Consider the following 23,054-nt stretch of genomic DNA (forward strand, 5'->3'; position numbering starts at 1 on the left):
CACAGATGCCTTCACTTTTAATAAACCTTTCAGTACAATACAGTATTTATTTTTACTTGAAAACATTTCAAGTTTTCTACCCCACTAGTTTTTGGTCATGCGAATACTATGTTTATAATCTTTACCCAGATATTATCCACATTCCAGTGGCACTGTTATTCCGAAGTTAAGTTGCCTTACTTTGTTTCCTTAACTCCTTCCTACTCTTCTTCTTTATTTTTAAGATTTATTGTTTTATTTTCTTCAGCTTCTTCATGCATTTGGGGTCACTGATTATCTTAAATTTTGGTGAGATGGGCAGGAAAATCTGCTTTTTACTAAAGAGGGAAGACCCTTGGGAGGCACAAAGAAAAATCTACATTGTTAGTTTGCTACTTCCTAAAAACAAGGTCTCTTGCACACTCTGAGATGAAGCTGGCACCCAAGCATCTATTAAGCATGACAGAGATCTTACTATATATGTCACCGTGAAATAAAGAAATAATTCTGAAGTCTTGAGGCTAGATCTGGTGTTCATGGGCTCTTATCCCGTGCCTTTCCTCTTATGGGTTGTTTTTGTAAACCTACTCAATTATCACTTATAATTTTTATAAGTCTACGACATAACATTTAATTTTTAAAAGATACAATCACCCATACTCTGGCTCTGCCATCCAAATTATTTCTTCAAATACTTATTATTTGATAGCTTTTATACATCATTATTACAATGGCCAGTAGCACTCATTTGCTTTTATATTTTCTGCTTGGCTTCTCATTCATGGTAAGGAAGCATCTTTACTTCTGGGGTGGGACAGATGGAATCAGTGTGATTCTTGATTTCTTTAGATCATAGAGACTGAAAGATGGTCCAGGAAAGTGTACAGCCTTTACTTTTCATCAACTTGCCTGAATCTCTCCCTTTTCTGTCATAGCAAACTGAATTGGAAAGACTAGATAGAAATCTGAGTGCATCCTTGAAGAAGTTTGTCAAACTTAGAAAACATTCTTCCAGCTCCTGTACTCTCTCTTTTAAGTCCTGCAGTGGCTCTTCTCCTTCTCCAAAAGCAGAAGACGCTTTAGGCATAGCACCTTTGAAGCCCATAATGAAAGGAGACAGCGTTCACTTGAGAAGGAAGCTGGCATTGCAATGTAAAGGTGTATGGCTCCAAAAGCTTAGATCTAAACGTTTGCAAAATGCCTTAGCTACATAATGTCAGCAATCTAGAGTTCAACATTGTGTTAGAAGCCTAGATTATGCAATAAGGCAGGAAAAGTAAATGAGTCTCGTGAATACAAAGGGACAAGGTCCTACTTATCGATCATTTGCAGATGATGATTGAATACTCTAACTCTCAAAAACTATTGACTGAAGAACTCTTTGAATGAAAGTTAAGCAAAGTAACCAGAAAAATAATTGAAGCAAAAATCAATAGACACATGTACACAAACATTAACAAGTTAGAATAAGTGATAGGGGAAAAAAAGTCATGCTGCCTCCTACCACTTCCCAGCTTGGAAATCTTTTTACTCTTTAGGTTAAATTTTATGTTCAGTATACTTATGTCTATCTTCAGGAAGCTGGAATGAGAGGAGAGACTACTGGCCATTTACTATCCTGGTCACCATTTAGGGATTTGTACCACCTCCTTCCTATCCATGTCATCAACACTTACTAGCTTTTCACTAGTAGCTTTAGACCTGCTGCTCATCTGCTTCTCAGTATCTCTTTATTCATTGCTCCCCAAAGTGTGACCATGGACCAGCAGCATCAGCATTCTGTGGGAACTTGTTAGAAATGTAGAATCTTGGGTCTCACTCTAGACCTACTGACTGGGAATCTGTCTACATTTAATGACATCTCCAGGTGACTGAGCTGCACATTAAAGTTTGCGAAACACTGTCCTACTGGATTACCTGCATTTCTCCTTGGAATACTTAGTGTGTATGGGAAGAATGTGACAGCATCATATACCTTCTGTTATTCTCCATAATGGATTTACTCATGGAAATCCACCACTTGGATCTAAAATTTTGCTACAGCTATGCCTTTTTGTCTCATCAGTGGACCAAGCGAAACTTGTCTTCTTCCTGTTTTATGAAAATAGTAAACCAGAGTCTGGGAAGCTAGTAGAAGCACTCACTGTGAGCTGCCATGTGGTTAGATAATTGCCTTCAACTCAGTTCTCTGTCTGTGGTGAGGCTACTTAATGTCCCTGGGCCTCAGTTAATTTCTTTCCCCATTTCCACTGAGAAGCTAAATTGATTTCAGTTTTAGCTTCATTCTCTCACAATGATAACTGAGGGGGAGGGCCCACAGAATTGGAAAATGCATGGAGCGCTGGAGAGATAGATCAAGGGGAGAAAAAGAGGAGAAAGGTCTTAGAATAATCCAGAATTTGCTTTATTTTCTTGTTGCTAGTGATCTCTCCCCACCTCACACACATTATATGATCACGTTAGGGTTAGACCTATTTATTTATTTATTTTATTTTGCAGGTTAATATAGGAAAGGGCCTATCTTTTTCCATTTATAATATCTTTTTTTTAATACATAGACATAGGGATCCCTGGGTGGCGCAGCGGTTTGGCGCCTGCCTTTGACCCAGGGCGCGATCCTGGAGACCCGGGATCGAATCCCATGTCGGGCTCCCGGTGCATGGAGCCTGCTTCTCCCTCTGCCTGTGTCTCTGCCTCTCTCTCTCTCTCTGTGGGTGACTATCATAAATAAATAAAAATTTAAAAAAAATACATAGACATAGAGAAGGAGGTATTTAGTCTTACATGTAAGCCTACTCTTGCAAATTATTCCTTTATCTTCTTTATATTTCTTCTGAATATTTTTTGCCAACATATCTCCCATTCTTAGGGTTAAAGTCAGTTGATGCCTCTTCTCAATAAGAGTAAGGACATAATAATGGATAATGGCCATTGTCTCTTCATTCATGTGGGTACAGTTCTGTGACCTATTTTCATAAGCTGTTTAGATCTCACTTTACAAAGCTCTGGACATCCAGCAGGGAATGTCGTAGGTACATTGCTTCCCCACTGAAAACCAGTGATCCCTCAGAGTTATGAGACATTTGCCTCACTGTGCTTACATCCATGTGGGACCCTTCTCCAACTTTATTACTCTGAGGTCACCTGGAAGCTATCCTTTTTCTCTTTTTTTTTTTCATGTAAAAATTATAGTTTTGTGACTCTGATGCAAATCTTATTATCTGCTTCCTTACTTTTGGATTATATCCAGATTGTACTGTGCTTCCTTTTTGAAACATGAAAATTTTAGTGAAGCAAAGGTTATACTAATCTGGAGTGATGCAAAGACAAATGCAGTTTCATACTGTCTGCTTTTAATGCTTATTTGCTGCAAATGTACAATTAGGAGATTATGATACATCCATTTTAGGACTTGTTTTCCTGGCTTTTGCTTCTGATAGGCAGGATGTTCTAGTGAATATCATGCCCTGGGACTAAACATTAATGGACTTTAACTAGGACATCTCAAACATTTAGCATTCTGTCCTTGCAGGACTTAGGTTTTGGGGTTTGGTTGGTTGGTTGTTTTGTTTTTGTTTTTGTTCTTTTACTGATTTGCAACGTGCATACTTTTACATGTTAGAGCAGTGTTTCTTAAACTTGAACACATCAGAATCACCTGGAAAGCTTGCTTAAACACAGATTCATGGGTTCCACCCCAGAGAATCAGATCTGGTAGGTCTTTAGTGGGGCCTGAGAATCTGCATTTTAATACCCAGGTGCGGGAGATGCCACTGCTGCCATCAACAGATTACATTATAAGTCACACTGGGCTCACATGCATATATATATATGCATATAAAGAGCACATCAGAGCATCTAGCTTCCCCCTCCTTTACCTGATTTAATCTCTTCTTCCCTCTGCAGCTTAATCTCTTCTTTCTCTCACTTTTTTAATTCATATGGATTTTCCCCATCATCTCCATGGGTCCTAGATTCTTACCAGCAAGTATATCTTTAAATCAAAAAGGCCTACTTTTAATAAGGAAGGAAAATACAGTGGCCAACCATGAACATAACTGCAATGGGGTCTAAAGAGGACCTTTTCCTACCATATCCATATTCTTCCGTGATAGTATTTTACAGAGATGGGTGAAGAAATGTGCCTAGAAAGAGTTTTTTGTTCGTTTGTTAATTTGTTTGTTTCTTTGGAATGATGCATTCTTACCAGAGGGGTGGTGCTTGTCGTCCCCTTGAATAGTGGGCTCTAGAGTTGCATGATGCCCATCCATTTCATAAACAACATTGTAGCATGCCTTCACGTGCCTGGCATTCCATGGTCCACCTCACGGTTTCTCTCTGCATAACTCCATGAGTTGTTTTTTGTTTTTTTTTATGGTTTCAAGGCCTGTTGTTAATATGTGCTCTAGCACATGCATGGACGTGAGCTGTTGTGAGCTGTAATTTCTTAGATTACAACAGAAGCATGCTTCATTGGGATAAACTGACAAAAAGATAACAATTCCTTATGAGTTAACACTCTTAAGTGGGTGAAGAGGTGGGCGGACCTGCATAGGCTAGGCCACAAGTGCTTGAGGAAATTACATCATACGTGTTGCATTGGCCAAAGGCATTCATTCTGTGCTACCCACTTTTCAGACTCTCATTTCAAAACAAATGGGGAAGGGAAATCCATATGAACCTTTAACAACTGTTTCTCAAACACTTCTCAGTACTCTTTTTCAACGTCTGTGCATATATTTGGGTAAAGAATTGTTGCCAAGGTTCTACCTGTTGACCAGGTTTTGCTCACACCTTCTTATCTGCCATTATTTCCATAGAAGTTATAGATTTGATGAATGACCAGGGTCCAATTCACGGTGAACATTAAGGAAGTTTCATGGACCACTGCCTCCAGATATAGACACACACACACACACACACACACACACACACACACACACAAAGATTGTAGCTGAGTTAGTAAATTGGATTTTTTTTTCACCACTGCTGTGAAGTTTGGACGGCAGAACTGCAGAAATAGCATTGCTCCTGGTCCCTCTCCATAGTACCACGAGCATCCAGGTGCTGATTTGAAAAGAATGGCATCACCAGCTTCCTAAGTGCCTTATTCATGGACTCCTTCTCCCCAGAGGAGCAAACCAAGGAAATTTACTTTTTCATAGTGAAAAAGACTTTCTGCACTACTGATAATCAAGTACAGATTTTCATATTGTCGATAATTTTTACATATCCTTGTGCTGATTAATTATCATCATTACAATTGGTGTGATTTGATAAATATTTACTCAAGAAAATGAAGCCTGCAGACTGCCTAAGAAATCTTTTCTATGTAAAAATCTATGTAAAAAATATATATAATACAAATGAAAAGATGTTTGCCTGTTTTAACCTTAGGGATTTTTTGTTTTTGTTACTATTGTTTTTCTTTTTTGGCACTTCAGTTAGTATATTAACTATTTGAGTTATTGTTTTTTTTTTTTTTTTTGGTTTTTGCTTTTGTTTTTTGTTTTTCTTTTTTTTTCCTCTGCCAAAGATTTTTTACCTCACTTTTTATAGATTTTTATGCCAAACCTCTCACCTATGGTATGGGAACTAGAAGACAGCACAATTGACATGCACACCATTTTATGTATCCTTTAGCTTTTGGAGGGAAAAAAAAGTACATTCTGTATTCTCTCTCCAGTTCAGTGAGGGAAACCGACAAAGCACTCCCAAAGATGGACTCTTTTGAAGTATATTTTAGGGAGAAAGAGAGTAGGACAGTGAAATCCTATCTTTGTAACTATAAATGTGATCCTTTAAATATACTTTATTTTAGAAATTATGTACTTTAGTGATATATAATGCCCCAAGGGTGATAAATGTCAACCTAAATGGGGTTATTTTCTCATCATAGCATCAACGAGACCCTCGACTGAATGAAATTTTATTCCCATTTTATGATGCAAAAAGGGCAATGCAGATCATCGAGATGTATGAGCCTGATGAAGATTTGAAGAAAAAAGGTAATAAAATTGAAAAAAGATAATTTTCTTTATTAATGAAAAAGCAAAGACTAGATGCAACTTTCTTTGAACGTTCTTGGATTTTTAGTTAAAGGCATCTTTAAACGCTTTGGAGTTCCCTAGAGCCAGGGAGTTTTAATGGACTGTTTTTTTGTTTTGTTTTGTTTTTCCTGTTCTAAGCTAGTATAAATTTTACCTTACATCAGAATTTGCCCATGTTGCATGAGGTAGAATGTTAAATTTCCTGTATTATTAAACACATTATAATGATATTTTCCCCATTGTACTCTTATATTCAACTTTTACTATTGCATGATGCTCAAACTGCAAAAATGCCCAGTCTGTTTGCAATCTTCGAAGGAATTTCACGTCTTAGAAAAGTCTGTGCCTTCTTTTTCTCCCCTTTGTTTTGCCAAGCAAATTTTAATACATGACCTGATGAGCCTTCCCATCATTGGACTTCTGTTATGGAATACAAATGCAACTGATAGGAAATTAAATAGGAATCAATATAGCGAGTTATTGGGGCTTCTGAACATTTGCCTCTTTCAGTGATATATTGGAAACAGTGTGCTGTCCATTCCAATATTTGACAATGGAAAGGCATGGAGAGGAAATTTAAGGTCAGTCTCAAAGCAGTGGGAGGCACCTGCAAAGGGTGGGACAGGTGATGATGCTATAATTGGACAGGAAGTCCTGGGAAGAGATACCTGAGCTGCAGCCTCACCCTTGTGTCCCAGTAAAGAGTTGAAGGGAGGTTCAGGTTTGGGTTCTGTCTCTTCCATGTGCCCATGAGTATCATGGCCTCTAGTTTCTGAGTTCTTTCTTTGTATCTCATTGAATGTGGCTGAGAGGTTTATATAATCTATGGACCCACATAAAACCTGTGTCTACATGTACTGGCCTGCCACACCACATGACCCATCCCTGATATTTTTCCAGGTCAAAAAGATGTTCAGTTACACTTCCTGCTAAGGCCCCAACTACCTACTTTCAGCAAGATTGCTTCCTTATTTATCTCTCTATAAATATTCTGAGCATTGTTATTTATTCTACATTGCATGGGATTAAAGTGAACAGAGGAGTGGCTTCATAGGTAATATAGCACTTTGCAGTATTTGATTTGATTCTTGTTGCCATCCTGTCACTGTGTGACCTTGGGCAAGGGACTATATTCCTGGGCCTCAGTTTCCTTGCTTGTAATACAGCAGAGTTCGTACAGTCTTTCAACTAGTATTTCACTCCCCTGCGTTCATTTTATTAAGTTTATAGAGAGCTGATGGGTGCCAAACACTGTGCCCAGTGCTGGAGATTCAAAAGTAAGTAAGACAGTTGTGATCTGTTGAGGGACAACGCTCAGCAGTCCATTGGCAGTATGATAAATGTTATGACAGAGGTGTGTCTTTCATTATTTCTAAAGTCCTTCCAGGTCCTAAAGTCTATAAAATTAACTTGACACATCTAAAAATCATAGCTTCACCATTTCACAAATGACAGAAATTTCAAAGTCTGCCATTATCAAGTGGGGTGAGAATGTGGTGCAAAAGGCATTCCTATAAATTTCCGGGGTGGAGCTTAAATAGGTACAACCAACCATCTTGATGAATATTTTGGCAATAATTGGAAAAGTGGAAAATATGCCTCTCCTGCAGCCCAGCCTTTTCACCTCCAGGTATGTACCCCAGAGAATTTCCTGTATTGTTCCCAGCTCTGGATGTCAGAGGAAGTGCACTCACCCAGGCCAGTGGCTTTAAATTTCTTCTACACACATGACTTTCAAATTCTCCACTCCTAACCTCTAACTTCAACTATAGACCTGCAGTAGAACTCTCCATTTGAATACTGAATGGGCATTTCAAGTGTGTATGTACAGCATATTTTGATAATCCCTGACCCAGACCTGTTCCCTTCTCACCGAGGAAAATGGTACCATTATTCATCCAGATTTTCTTTCTTTATTTATTTTTTCTTAAGATTTTATTTATTTATTCATGAGAGACACACAGAGAGAGAGAGGCAGAGACACAGGCAGCAGGAGAAGCAGGCTCCTCACAGGGAGCCTGATGAAGGACTCAATCCCTGGATTGAGCTGAAGGCAGATGCTCAACTGCTGAGCCACCCACGCGTCCCTATTCACCCAGATTTTCAAGCCAAAATTCTTGGAATCTTCCTTGGCTTGCTTCCATTCTTTCACATCATTTCTGATGCATCAGCAAAACCTACCAGATCTGTTCTCAGAATGAGTCCTGAATAAATCACTTTCACCCTCTCTACCTTCATCAGACTATCCAAGCCTACCTACATCATGTCTTCCTGGACAATGCCAATGACTTCTAACTAGTCTCCTTCTTTCTACTCAGTGCCTTACAATTTATGCTCCTTATAGCAGCCAGACTAAACCTTTAAAAACTAATTCTAATCATGTTATTACACCCTTGAGAACCTTCCAAAGGCTTCCCTACATACAGTACTTAGCAAAGACTTAAGTTCAACTGGTAGAGCTTTTGGCTTCCTCTCCAGCCTCATTTCTAGCTACTTCTCCCCTTGGTCACACACTCCTGCGTCAAGGACTTTGCATTTGCTGATCGATCTATCTGGGATGACCTTCCCCAGATGTGCATATGGCACTCTCCCTACTCATGAATGTGACCGCCTGAGAAGGGCTTTTGCTGGCCATATATCTAACACAGCATCCTGGTCATTCTTTATCACCTTCATTCCCTGCTTTCTATTTCCTTCTAGCACTTTCATGATGTTACATTACATTTTTATTTATTTGCTAATTTATTTACTCTCTTTCCCATAATATGTTTCGTGAAGGAAGGGCTTATCTGTTTCTTCCATCACGTCATCTGTCTCAGTGCCTTAAAAAGTATTTGCTTTTAGCATGGATGTGTGTGCCAAGGAGATAGGTGCACAGATTTTTATTGTAGTATGTTTAATTATAATTAGAAATTACCTAAATACACATCAACAGAATAATGAACAATAAATTGGTGTATTCATAGATGGACCCACTCTACATTCTGCAGTACTACTTACTACCACTATATGTTCTACTATAATCAGGGAAAAATAAATGAACAAGAGCTATTTATATTAACTGAATAAGTTCTAAGGAAATGTAAAAATAGCAAGTTGTGTATGCAAATAGTGGTAATCTTTTATAAAAGCTTTTAAATATTCATATTTACCTATTGTTTGGATAAGGACATGTGTAGTAGAGTTACAAAGCCATTTCGAGAATGTTAAATACAAAAAGTTAGGAAGTGGACGTCTACAAGGAAGTAGAAAGAGGGACTGCAAGAGAATGGAGGGTGGGAACACAGGGTGCTGCAAAGACATCTGTAGTTATGTATTCCTCTAAAAAATGTAAAGCAAATAAGGTAAAATGTTACAAAGCTATGGTTTAGGTCCTGAGTTATTTATTATGCTATCATCTGTACTTTTTTTTATAAGTTTTAAATCAGTTCATAACTTGCAAATGCTTAAATAAAAACAGAAACCTGAGGTGGTCGATGGTTGACAGGGTAGGAGATGTAGAAATAATTGATCACTTACCCTGAGAAGACCACAAGGGACCTGCCCTACTAGAAAGGGCTCTTGGGGCCATATTTCAATGACTACTGAATATTCTTCTCACAGTCCCATATCCCGTTTCATAGATAATATAAGAGAAATAAATTGTTTAAACCCAGCATGGCTGCTAACTCCTTCTCCATTCCAGTGAGAACAATAGCACCCTACAGTTGTGTTTTCCTCTTGAGCCCAACACAGGGCTCAAACCCATGACACAGAGATCAAGACCTGACCTGAGATCAAGAGTTGGATGCTTAACCAACTGAGCCACCCAGACTCCCCTGTTTTCCACTTTTTAAAGAGCCCCTCTCCTATATATTCTTTATCATTCAGGGCAGTCCTGGAAAGCAAGTGTGGCCAGTATTTCTCCCCATTTGAGAGAAGAGAAGGTTGAGACCCCAGAACATAAGGAGTGAGTGGTAGAAGCAGAACCGACAAAGGTTCCCTTGACCCCTGGTCACCACAGCTCCTGGAGCTGTGCTTCTGAGCTTAGGGAATCATGGGCTTCAGCCATCCTACTTAAGAAAGCAGAGCACCACCTGTCTTGTGGAATGCTTTAGGTTACTTAGAACGTGCAGCTCTATTGTTTTGTTCAAGTTCTGAAAGATGAAGGTCTTTGGGGAAGAGACTGAGAAGTAGTCTTTACTTTGATGAAGCTGCCTCAACTTTCATGAAGAAAATGTGAGTTGTGTATTTCCAGAGCCACATGTCTACTAACTGCTCTTTTCCCCCTCTAGGCCTCATATCAAGTGATGGGTTTTGCAGATATCTGATGTCAGATGAAAATGCCCCAGTCTTCCTGGATCGTTTAGAACTTTACCAAGAAATGGACCACCCTCTGGCCCACTACTTCATCAGTTCTTCACATAACACCTATCTCACTGGCCGACAGTTTGGTGGGAAATCTTCAGTAGAAATGTACAGACAGGTTCTCCTGGCTGGTTGCAGGTCAGAAACTCAGGACAGCTTTTATTTTTTTTTCTTTTTTTAAATTTTTGTATATGATAGCCTTCAATTTAATTGGCTTTTCTCTAAAAGAAACAGGAAGTAGTATTCAGAATGAAAAGGACGTTTTTCTTCTTTAATTGATTATACTGGTCATGTAACCTTTGAAAAAGAACAGAAGATCTCTGCCCCAGAAAGTTCTAGAATCCTCCTAAGGACCAAAAGACATTTTTTACTATACATTTTTAGATATCCCCCTCTAAATTACAAAAAAAAAAAATGTTTTTAAGAAGTTATGCTAAGTCTCTTAGTGATCTGAAGCATTGGCAAATGTGGCTCTACTTAATGTTAAAAGTTCTAAAATGTCATTCTCTGAGAATAAAGATTATTGAAAATGGTTTTCTTGTGAAAAATAAGAAATGTAGCTACATGATATTTTTTTCTTGGTTGTCAATAACCAGTACCTTATTTTTTAATAACTATTTTTTGTGTATGGAGAGACTCTAAAGAAATGACTTCACTACTTCTGTCTCTGAATACTTGACACAATGAGAACATTTTCTTTTATGGTCGAAGTAACATCATTTCACCTAACAAAGTTTTATCTATCTATTTATTTATTCACCTAACAAATTTAAAACTTATTCTTTAACATCATCAAACCCAACCCATATTCAGATGTTACCAGTTGCCCCCAGATTTCCTTCATTGTAGCTTTGTCATGACTGGAATTTCATTCAGAACCTCACTGGTTGTTATATCTCTTAAGTCTGTCTTTATCTCTGACAGTCCCTTTTTGATGACATCAACATGGTAAAGAATATAATATGATTTTAACTTACATACTCCATGAAATCATGTTATTTAATCCATGTTCTGTTTCTGTAAAAAAAAAAAAAAAACTTATTTTGGTATCTCTTCTTTTAATTTGCACATACACTATTTTATTGTAAGGGTTCAATATTGCAATTTCACTGTGTGCCTAGATGTGTTGAACTTGACTGTTGGGACGGAAAAGGTGAAGACCAAGAACCAATAATAACTCATGGAAAAGCTATGTGTACAGATATCCTTTTTAAGGTAAGTTCAAAATAGCCATAGTCTTTTTCTGAACTATTGTAGAGATAGATGAAGTGGAGAAAACAAATTATTCATTTTCTGAAAGTCAAGAAACATGTTTTTTCCACTTAATAGCACCATCTTTTTTTAACTCTGCTGCTTTCAAATGGTGACAGTGCTATATAATGAGGTTTCTCTGCCAGTCTCCCCCTGACTCTTAAGACTGTTTAGAAACAATCTTTTGTTTTCATGCTCAATTTACCCTATTTCTGAAGGACTTCAAATTGGCATAAAAAGATAGAATAAAGAAAATAAAATAGATTATTAATAGCACCCGTAAGAGTAAGAAGCTAAGTTTAGTGAGGTTAGAGTTTATGAATGCCCTATAAGAAGTCCTATAAACTGTCAAGCCATGCCATAAATGGGCTCCAGACTTTCTAGAATTCAGCACAAGGAGGGAGGAAACATGATGATTCACAAGATTTATAAAATAGAAATAGGGCCTTTGGTCCAAAGAAGCATAGTTATTTCCAGTCCTGGTACTAGAGAGAAGACTTTTCCCCAAGGATCCTCAAAGAGAGGCATCTACAGTTTTATAAACAGGCATTTCAAGTTATGGCCTTTTGGTGATCTCTATGTAGTTTGGAGGTTGGTTTCTTACAATGCTCCTCACTATGCTCCAATGATATCCTGCCAAAAGACAAGTCAAAAAATGAAATTCTGCGGTTGGACAATATTCAGATACATCTGTCTCTGTCAGTTTGGTGTAATTTAGAATAGTTATTGCAACATCTAAAGCAATTGTTCTGCCTACATGTGGAAAATCACCAGAGGTATTTGTAAAAACAGATGCCTAGGCCCTATACCCTCCATGCATACCATTTCTCTTAGCCAGATGTTAGTGAATTTTGAGTAGCAATGAATTCAAGACTATGTTCCCTGAGAAAGAATTGCACTCCCTGAGCAGTATCAAGAGTATTCAAGTGGGAAGCCATGAGTTTGCACAGCCAACCAAACTGACAGGAAAGGTTGATGTCTTCTTTAGAGAATTAAGGAAACTAATAAGGAAGTTTACCTGAAAAGAAGGCCAAGTCCTCTCAGCCTGGAGGTGAGGAAAGGAGAACCCATGAACAGAGCAAAAATTTCTCTCCAGGAGTATTTCTTGGTCAGCTCAAGTGGACAGTCAAGGTCTCAGGCATTTTCACCTGGGAAAAAACTTTAAGCAAGAATAATTAAAGGACCACCTTAGCCATGAAAGTGCTCACTAAAATACTCTAGGATTATCTAATCCAAGGCATAATCGTTTCAAATGGACTTCCCTAGATGACTATTGTAAAATGTTTTTCCATTTAATTGAATGGTGGCATTTGCCCTGTGGTTAACTATAAGCCAGTAAGAATTTGGGGATTTTTACCAAATATGCTCCAGTTTTAGAAACATTGGTTTGAAATCATGCTTTCTAAAGCGAAGCAGAGAGCAAGGCCAGCTGTCTGAGGGAAGGACATTCTCAGCTCATTCAAAGGTTGTTTCAAATGGCCGAGCTTTTGGTTCAGAGAGGGACATCCAGAACACCTCCTGTTTGACCTCACATGTTGCTTGATCAAGGAGAAACCCCTCTCTGGTCACCTCCCATCCTCAAGATTCATCAGGCTAATAAGAGACAATTAATTCAGTTTCATCAAATTAATGAAAATAGCCAAAACTTCACCTGCTCTTGAGTAAGAAAGATGAGCTTTGAACCTGTCTTACCAGGTAATGGAGCAAGGAGCCAGCATGCCATTTGGATGAAATTTCTTGTCAGTTAATAGCACCATAATTTTGGAGAAGTCCGAGATAGCTTTGAAAAAAAATTTTCGTCAACCATTAACTGCACTTGAGTCCAGCCACAGGGGGACTCTACCTGTAAAGGTATCAAGGTGAATGACTTCTCCAAGTCTTAATTGCCAGAATTGACTTTCTGAAATTAATAGTCTTGGAATGGCTTCAGGTGCCTTAATTTTTTTTTCTCTTTTCTCTCATTAACACTTTTTATCTTTAAAGGATGTTATTCAAGCCATCAAGGAAACTGCATTTGTCACATCCGAATATCCTGTAATTCTCTCCTTTGAAAATCACTGCAGGTATAATGATGTGTTCTAACTCTAAGTAGCTACTATTCATTCCCCACTGCTGCTGTACATCTTTTTAAATAGCTGAATAGTTTTGGGAAATGGCAAGGACACTTGGTCTTACACAAAAAAGAAAGGGGAAAAAAATCCCAAACCACTACCCGCTCTCACCTCCAAAAAAAAAAAAAAAAAAAAAAAAAAGGAAAAAAAACAAGTCCTCTTTATATGTATTAGAGATGCTTCCTCTAAACAAAAGGTGAGGGATCAAGATACCTTGCTTGAAGTTCCACTGAGTTGGAAGATTTGGCAGTAGATTTGAAATCAGACTTGATGAGCTTGAGAGCCATTTTTTTTGAGAGCCATTTTTATTCTGTTTACCAGCCCTTAATTTGGGTGGCAAAATATACTTTTTACCATACCAGTTAAAGTCTGTGGTATGTAACAGCATCTCGCTTAGCATCCAGGGGACAAGTGTAGATTTTACAGAGTGGGAGTTTTTAATCACCTAGGAATGGATGTTTCTTATTCTTGGACAGTTAATGGATGTTTGAATTTACAAATGCCAGTTCTCTCTCTCTCTCTCTCTCTCTCTCTCTCTCTCCAGCAAATATCAACAGTACAAGATGTCCAAATATTGTGAAGATCTATTTGGGGATCTCCTGTTGAAACAAGCACTTGAATCACATCCAGTATGTATTTTTAGCAAACCATATTTCTGACCTGAATGGATTTGTTTTGAAATTCATTTCTAAAGGGTCAAGTAGTGCTAGAGGACTAAAGATCTTCATATTTATTTAAATTCATTGGTATGGAAAGCTTTTGTGCTTCAGACAGATGTGTAGAGAAAGACATAAAATAAACATCTGGTTCAGTTTAATTTGGAAGGTCTTGAGGTCTTTATGATTTTTGAGATCTCTGTCCTAAAATTTTATAAAATGCCCACTGGCCAAGAGTCTATATTCAGCAGTTGTTCTCAACTTGGTTGCATGATAGAATCATCTAGCATCTTTAAAAAACCTTTGCCAGGGCCCCACTTAGGGATTGAGTTAATTGTTCTGGGTAAGGCCTGAGTGTGGTGTTTTTTAAAAAGCCCTCCAGGTGAATTAAATGTGCACATAGGGTTAGCACCCATAGGATCCCATTGCTGCGAGAAGTCCCCTAAATTGAAGTTACAGGAGTCTTGAGTTCAAGCTCTGAAGTCCCAACAAAACAAATATTTGGTGGGGAGTGGCGCCTGGGTGGCTCAGTGGGTTGAGTAGACACTGATTCTTGGTTTTGGCTCAGGTTGTGATCTTGGGGCTGTGAGACTGCGGACTCTATCAAGCTCTATGCTCAGTGCAGAGTTGGCTTGAGATTCTTTCCCCCTCCTTCTCCCTTCCCCTCTGCACCTCCCTGTGCACCCACTCACTCTTTCTAAAAGAAATAAATAAAATCTTTAAAAATACTCAAAAAATGTTATACATACATTTTTTTGCGCTTCATTTTTACACCTGTTAATTGCTTCATAAAGCAAAGAACTTCTAACCTGTGGCCCATAGATGGGCTTTGTGAGGTCTGTGACCTCATTCTCATTGCGTACAATTTTTTTTTGGCATATAATTATTCCAGAGAGTTCATCACGTTTTTGCAAGGATCCATAACCTCCAAGCTGTAAAGATCCACCATCACAAGATGATATGAGTAGTAAGAGAGCTGATGGGATTAAGTATAAAGTACTCTGTGGTAGTAAAAACAAAAACAAACAAAACTGGGGAAAAAATTAGGACACGAGGATATTTGCATCCTTTGCACCCACCCTCTGTCTTTAGCCTGCAGAGGCCATGCCACACGCTCCCTGCCCCCGTCTGCGCAGCACTCCCTGTTCTCCCTGCACCCTGGCCTGACATTCTGCTGCTGGCACCTGCAGCTTTCCCTGTGAGGGGAGGTGCTATGGTCACTGGAGCCTGCTCTGCCCATATGTGAAAGACAGGCCAGAAGTGCCAGAGAACGGACATCCCCTCCCCGCTGGCTCCCTCACTCCTCAGGAGGCCCAGCGCCAACACACATGTCCTGCCTAGGCAGCCAGGCTCCCCAGCAGGACCACATGCCGGCCCCCTGGGTGATAACTTGCCTGATAACACCCCTTTGGGGTTGGCTGCTTGCCTTCTTTTTCTCACTTTCCCACCCCCGATGGACATTTCTGACGCTGCTGCCCAAATAAACCCCGGGTATATTCACATCCTTGTCTCAGACACTGATTCTGAGGGAATCCAAACTAAGAAATGGGGCCCTGGTTTTGTCTTTTTGTTTTTGGTTTTGTTTAAAATTTTATTTATTTATTTATGAGACACACAGAGAGGTAGAGACACAGGCAGAGGGAGAAGCAGACTCCTTGCAGGGAGGCTGATGCGGATCTAGATCCCAGGACCTTGGGATCACAACCTGAGCCAAAGGCAGATAGATGCTCAACCACTGAGCCACCCAGATGTCTGGCCCTGGTTTTTGTTTACTAGCCCTCTGTTTTATTTTATTTTAATTTTATTTTTGTTTTACCTAGGCCCTCTGTTTACGTTTCTGATTGGGTTAAGGTGCTTGTGCTTGCTTCTGTGGAAAGATGGCTGTATTCTTTATAGAGTGATACAGGCATACATGAAAAGTGTTGTGGGGGGTGTAGGTAGATCCACGTGGCAGTAAGACCTCCCTGAAGTGCAGAGCTTTCAGTCTTAAGGGGGGGGCAGTTGGGGAGACACAGAACACAAAGGTAAAACCATCGCTTCAAAACAAGATGGCCTGTGACCTATTGAAAACTTACTAGAGATATCCAGATTCAAGAGAGATCACTGGGGAATGGAGCAGTTACAGAAGGCTTCAGAAGGAAGCAGAATTTTGGCAAAGAGCTTTGTTTGAGGCAACACAGACCTAGGAATGCATGGTGCCTTCCATGTAATAAGTGGTATAAAGTTTACTTTTGAAAAAGTGAATGGGCGCATGGAAGAAATGGATGAGTGGAAGGGTGGGTAGGTGTGTACTTGAAGGCGTGGGGAATGGGGAATGGGTGACCAAATACAGCACAGTTGTATGGGTCGGAGGTGATAGAAGAAAGGACACTGCCTTTGCAGACATAAATCCAAGCAAACAAAACCACAGTAGGGGTCAGGTTTCAGTAATTGACCACTCACCTTCTTGATTTTCTTACTGAAACTACAAAACCATAATCCCAAGCGTGGGGGTTATATCAGCCTGCTGAGCAAACAGGCTTCCTAATACAGCCGATGCATGGGAGGATCAGAGGAGCACTGGCCTCCTGCCTGGGAAAGCACTTCTGAGCCCAGCTATCACGATGATCTCTTGTACTTTACCTGATACATAAGCAGAGCAAGACCTGAAGTTGAGCAGGAGCCCCTTCCCCCAGCAGCAGCACCCCACATCATACCCAGCTCCCGCTGGGGAAAGTGGAGTGCCTCTGCTTGTCCCTGGGAGACTGTGGGTGTCAAGTTTACAGTCTAAGGTGAAGTTGCACGGAGTAGGCTGATTGGGGTCGGGGAATGACAACATAAAACTGCGGACTGCCACCTAGTGGATACTGGGCTGTATAACAGGCCTCCTTGCTCACCCTGGGCTGGGAATGAAACTGGACAAGCACATCATTAATTCAGCCTTTTCTGTTTATCTCTAGCTTGAACCAGGCAGGCCCTTACCATCCCCCAATGACCTCAAAAGAAAAATACTCATCAAAAATAAACGGCTGAAACCTGAGGTTGAAAAAAGTAAGTCAAAGACACACACCAGTGATGAAGCATACACTCACTGTGTGTGTGGACAATCCGGCAGTCTAGAGTGAAATCTATTTTAGAACCACTGATTTGGGAGACAAAGGGAACATAGAAGTATTGAGTATACTTTTCAGAGCTAAGGGGCCACATTGACATTTAAGTGTAGGTTCCTGCATTGGGAAAGCATATTCATATATTCATAAGGATGCAGGATTTGGAATGATCCCAAGGCAAAATGAGAAGAAAGTGGAAGAGGAATTTTAGAATTTATCAAGATAGAAGGAACTAGCGTCTTATCATTTGATATGCTCTAAAGTCCTCTTAATGGCTTTCCCTTCGCAGTTTGCCTCTGTGAGATATACATAACTAGGGGTCCTGGGTGAATATGTGAATGTGTCTATGTGTGGAAAGAGAGAAATGATTTTATATAGCTATCTCCCCTATATTCTCCTTGGAGATGGTCTTTGAAAATATTTTCTTTCAGCCAGTCTCTTAATTCAATGAATTGGTAGCATTAAATATTGGTATGATTGCATTGTGTTTTTACAAAACCTAGGTATTCTAGATTTTAAATTATAGAAATTATCATTTATTACAAAAACAATAATACCATGGTAAGATGAAAACAAAGAAAAATAAAAGAAAGTAATAAAACAGCACTAAATTATATATTTTACACATAGATACATGTACTATAGATACATGTTTAAACATAACACATTTTTATAAAACTGGGATCATGTTAAATATACTGATTTTGTATTATCTTTAATTCAACCAATGGAGTGTATTTACACTCCTACTAAAGTTACTACATACTAACTTTACTGATAATGTACGAAACACTATGCAGAATTTATGTGAGATATGCTACCGTTTAACCAGTCCCAAATTGATGGGTTTTCATTACTGTAAAAACAACAATAAACATGTGTCATTGTTCATTTTGTACATTTGCATAGCTTCTCCTAGGGTCAGTTGGTGCAATTGGAGTTGGTTGGCCAAAGCACATACACAGTTTATATTGTGATACATCTTGCTATACTGTCTTTCAGAAAAATCATACCAATTTACACTCTCACCAAAATGTATGAGAATGCTAGTTATATTCTTACTGCTGGCTCTTGGCCATCTTGTATGAATGTGTGCCTGACTGGTGGAAGGAAAATGAGACTTTAGTTTTTTTGATATTTATGTTTTTGGTAACTAGTTTCTTTATGTATCATTATTTATAATGTGCTTCTATATGTTTTCCCATTTTCAAAATTATTTCATCTGTCTTGCTGACTTACAAGAACTTTTTATACAGGAGGATAATAGTCTCAAGTCTATAAGTTGCAGATATTTTTCCTGAAGTTTTGTCACATCTCCCGTGTGCATGTCCCTTTTCTGTCATTTTAACACCATTATTCTCCAAACCATGGGCCTTTGTCACCAAGCCTTATATTCTCCTCAGTAACTGAGCCTTCATCTCAGGCTTAGGACCAGAACTTTTGGGCATTTCACCCATGCTCTCCCGTAGTTCTTCATCAAGTGTAGACAGTGTGGTGGTTGTGCATCATGTAAGAAGTCTGGCCAGCAGGTCCAGGTGAGACAGTATCTGGGTGAGGAATGTAGCCAGTAGGAACCTAGGCGATACATTCCCTTCTCAGTGGTGATCTGAGGACTCAGGCTTTGCAGGTGATCTAGCATCTGTCACCATCTCCTTCCTGTTGTTTTTTTTTTAATTTTTTTTATTGGTGTTCAATTTGCCAACATATAGCATAACACCCAGTGCTCATCCTGCCAAGTGCCTCCCTCAGTGCCCATCAGCCAGTCACCCCAAACCCCTGCCCACCCCCCCTTCCACCACCCCTTGTTCATTTCCCAGAGTTAGGTGTCTCTCATGTTTTGTCACCCTCACTGATAATTTCCTGTTTGTTTTGAATAACAGAACAGCTCGAGGCTTTGAAAAGCATGATGGAAGCTGGCGAATCTGCTGCCCCAGTTAGCATCCTAGAGGATGATAATGAAGAGGAAATAGAAAGTGGTGAGTTGGTTTTCTTTTAATTTACATGGTTTTCTTTTAATTTACATTTTTTTTTTACAAAAAAAGTTTATTTAAGTACTCTTTATACCCAACATGGGGCTTGAACTCATGAGCCTGAGATCAAGAGTCACATGCTCTTCCAACTGAACCAGCCAGGCAACCCACAAAAATACTTTCTAAAATAAGTAAAACATGAATTTATCTTCATGGATCCTTTTGTATAATGTGATGGTTTAATTCTTAATAGTCAAGTGTGTATTCATGCACCAGACTTTTAATCTTTTGGTATTTTTGTTTTTTCAAATGTTCCTTCCAGTTTACCTGGGCACTAGATTTTTGTGGCTTAGTCATCTCCCTTCCTGTTGTGCATTCAGCTGCTCAGCAAGAATTCAGAGCCATAGAATCCTTGCTATAAAAGGCAAGGGAATGGAATAAAAATAGCATTTTGCAATCTCTTCCTATAAACAGAAACATAAACTTCAATGTTTTAATTATAATAGTAGTAAGGCAAGTTACAAGGAAAGTAACTTGAGTAGGGACCCAGTATTAAATTTTCAAATTCTTTCAAATAACCAGCTCACCAGAATTACCAATATAAGTAGATAATTTTAGAAAAGGCAGCCTTGCTATAATATCTGACTATTACTACATACTATTTTTGGCCATTAGCCACTAAGTTTTGTTTACACGAGTCCTTGAAAGTTTGCAGTGTCTTTTAGAAAATTATCTTGCCATTATGATGGTATGCACAATTTCATTGCACAATGACTGGCCTTACTGTGTGCCTATTGTCTGACAGTGCCTGGATTCATGTAGTGGTTTGGGCCAATATTTGAATACTTACAGAACCTCTTCCTTTTATATGACCTGCTGAATGTTGAGTAGATTTTAGAAGATGTAGTAAGTGAAACCTGAAGCTGGAATTCATGCTCATAATAGGATGGCTATAAGATATCTTACTGGACAACTCACGGTGTGTGTATGCATGTCCATACAGGGTTCAGACTCTACTCCAGGAAAACAGACAATGATGTTTTCATTGTCATATATGCAGTGAGTGTCAGGGCAAGATATCTGGGATTTTCTGTCATTTTAAAATTATCTATTGCTGTAACAAACCATGCCCCAATCTAAGACTAACATAGCACTTTATTACTTTCTCTCATAGTTCTGGGGCCTCATGCTCACGCTAGTGCTTACCCTTAACTTTCCTGGGCATTTTCAGCACATGACTCTCCCGTAGGTTCTTCATCCAAGTGTAGACAGTGTGGTGGTTGTGCATCATGTAAGAAGTCTGGCCAGCAGGTCCAGAGCACCCCATGTGTCCTTTCCATGTGGTTTGGGCTTTTCATAGCATGGTGGCCAAGTTTCTAGATGGAGCACCCTGAGAGCCAGTGTTCCAAGAGTCAAAAAGTGGAAGCTGCTAAACTATTTGAAAACTATGCCCAGAACTGGCCTATTATCATTGCATGTATATTTTGTTCATCAAAGCAAAATTAAGGCCCGCCCAGTTTCGAGGGGGTGGTTGAGTGGCAAGATCACATTCTAGAATGGATATTCTTGCAACTGTCTTTGGAAAATGCTATCAAACCTGATGCCTATTACATTTATTTAATATTTTTTTTGCAAATAATAAACCTAAACATGATTTAAGAGTAAAATATTGAGGGGACACCTGGGTGGCTCAGCGGTTTGGCGCCTGCCTTTGGCCCAGGGTGTGATCCTAGAGTCCCGGGATCGAGTCCCACATCGGTCTCCCTGCATGGAGCCTGCTTCTCCCTCTGCCTGCATCTCTGTCTCTGTCTCTGTCTCTGTCTCTCTCTCTGTGTGTGTGTGTATGTGTGTGTCTCTCATGAATAAATAAAATCTTTAAACAAAGAAGTAAAATATTGAAAGGAATGTTATTTGAAAAGGTCAAGAAAATAGTTCTAAAAATTTGAAAAGATGAATGTTATGTAAAATCAGTTCCTTAACTCCAGTTATGTTTTATAGATGGTAGTCAAGAACCTTTAAGACATTACTAGATCCTACAATCCAGTAAAACAAACTGAAGAATAATGGAATAAATTAACAAGGAAAATAACAATAATATGAATGTCAACCACCGTTGTTGTACCAGCTGTGAATGTAGCAGTTTACATCACTGCCTTATCTAATCTTTGTTCTACCCAATGAAATAGGTATCATTACATGCAGTCTTCGGATAAGGAAGCTGAAGCTTAGGGAGGTAATGCAGTCACATGACCCTACAGCTAGTGAGCAGTGGTACTAAGATTCAATCCCAGAATTGCCTGACTTCAGGTTCAAGACCTTTTGTACCTTACAGTCCTGCCCTTATAATATACAGGAATATGAAGAGAACACTAATATGCAAAATTGTTTAAAAAAATTTTTAGAGGACAAAATGTGACTGATGGAGGTCAAAAGTGTGAAATTTCCTGAGCACACAGTAATGAAAAATGAGGGTCAGTGTGATTCCATTTATCATTCCTTCAGGGTACTTTCCCCCCTTTTATGTTCAGTATTCCTACAAAATATTTGGCTTTGGTGGCTCCCATGTTATTCAGTGTGAACAGAAATAATCATGTGGGATAGCATACATATAGAAAATTAGCTGTGAGGGCAAAATCATCCACTTGAATTTCTCTTTAAGGGTAAACAGGTTTCTGCTACACCAGTTATACATGATGCTTAGGTTCCCTCAGTGATGCCTGGCTTAATTCTGATCAACCAGTTGGCTGTAATTACCCTGGTGTCACAGTATGATCCTATGTACATGAATGGCTAGAGTCTCTAATTTAAATACTCCAACACAGCAGGCAAGAGGAAACCAAGCATAGCTCAAAAGGGTAGCCCTGCCTGGAGGCTGTAGGAAATAGCAAAGGCCCTTAGTCAATGAAAGTGTGTGCCCATTCATTAGGCAGGATTTCTATTCAGAAGGACACATGGCTTCCAGGACTGTGTGACAAACTTAGGGAATGCCAAAACTGTATGTGGTTGTGGTTGTGTCTGTGCATCCTTGCACAATCAAGAGATGGTAACATTCATTCATACAACTCTTTTCTCTTTTTAAAATTTATTATTTCAAGAGAGGGGGCAGGGAGGGAAGAGCGGAGGGAGAGGGACAAGCAGACTTCTGGCTGAGTGTGAAGCCCAATGTGGGGCTTGATCTTAGGACCCCAAGATCATGACCTGAGCCTAAACAAAGAGTCAGATACTTAAAAGACTGAGCCACCCAGGTGCCTCTTTTCATACTTTTTAAAATATCAAGTCTTTATGATTTGTTTGGGACACATTCCTTGACTTCAAGTAGTTTATACCTGGCTGGCCAGGTTAGACTAAGAGATAGATGAAATGGAAATCTGATAGTAATAGTAGGAAGTTTCAAAATCTTGGTTATACACTGTGGGTCATAGAAATCCAGTAGTCCTGGAATCTCGGTGTCATGCTAAGAATCTAGAGAAATCTAGGTCCATACTTACTCTGTGACCTCAGCTTTGTAAATCATATCTCTGAATCTGTCTCCTTATCTCTAGATTTTTTAAAAGACCTATTCCAGCTCCATAAATCTCTTTTTTTTTTCCTGCCAAAGGCC

At 39.2% G+C, this 23,054-nt stretch overlaps 1 protein-coding gene across 4 annotated transcripts in view; it reads left to right on the forward strand.

The window, feature by feature from the left end:
- PLCB4 (phospholipase C beta 4) overlaps positions 1–23,054 on the forward strand; it is a 420,180-nt gene that overhangs the window by 323,001 nt on the left and 74,125 nt on the right. For all 4 annotated transcript variants that reach the window (XM_055306664.1, XM_055306687.1, XM_055306672.1 and 1 more), the window contains exons 12-18: positions 5,879–5,987; positions 10,304–10,514; positions 11,498–11,591; positions 13,611–13,690; positions 14,283–14,367; positions 17,334–17,424; positions 19,364–19,459. In XM_055306664.1, coding sequence (XP_055162639.1) covers positions 5,879–5,987; positions 10,304–10,514; positions 11,498–11,591; positions 13,611–13,690; positions 14,283–14,367; positions 17,334–17,424; positions 19,364–19,459 — 766 coding nt within the window. The remainder of the gene's footprint in view (positions 1–5,878; positions 5,988–10,303; positions 10,515–11,497; positions 11,592–13,610; positions 13,691–14,282; positions 14,368–17,333; positions 17,425–19,363; positions 19,460–23,054) is intronic.

This window comes from Nyctereutes procyonoides, unplaced genomic scaffold (assembly GCF_905146905.1).
Source record: "Nyctereutes procyonoides isolate TBG_1078 unplaced genomic scaffold, NYPRO_anot_genome, whole genome shotgun sequence".
Lineage (NCBI taxonomy): Eukaryota > Metazoa > Chordata > Mammalia > Carnivora > Canidae > Nyctereutes > Nyctereutes procyonoides.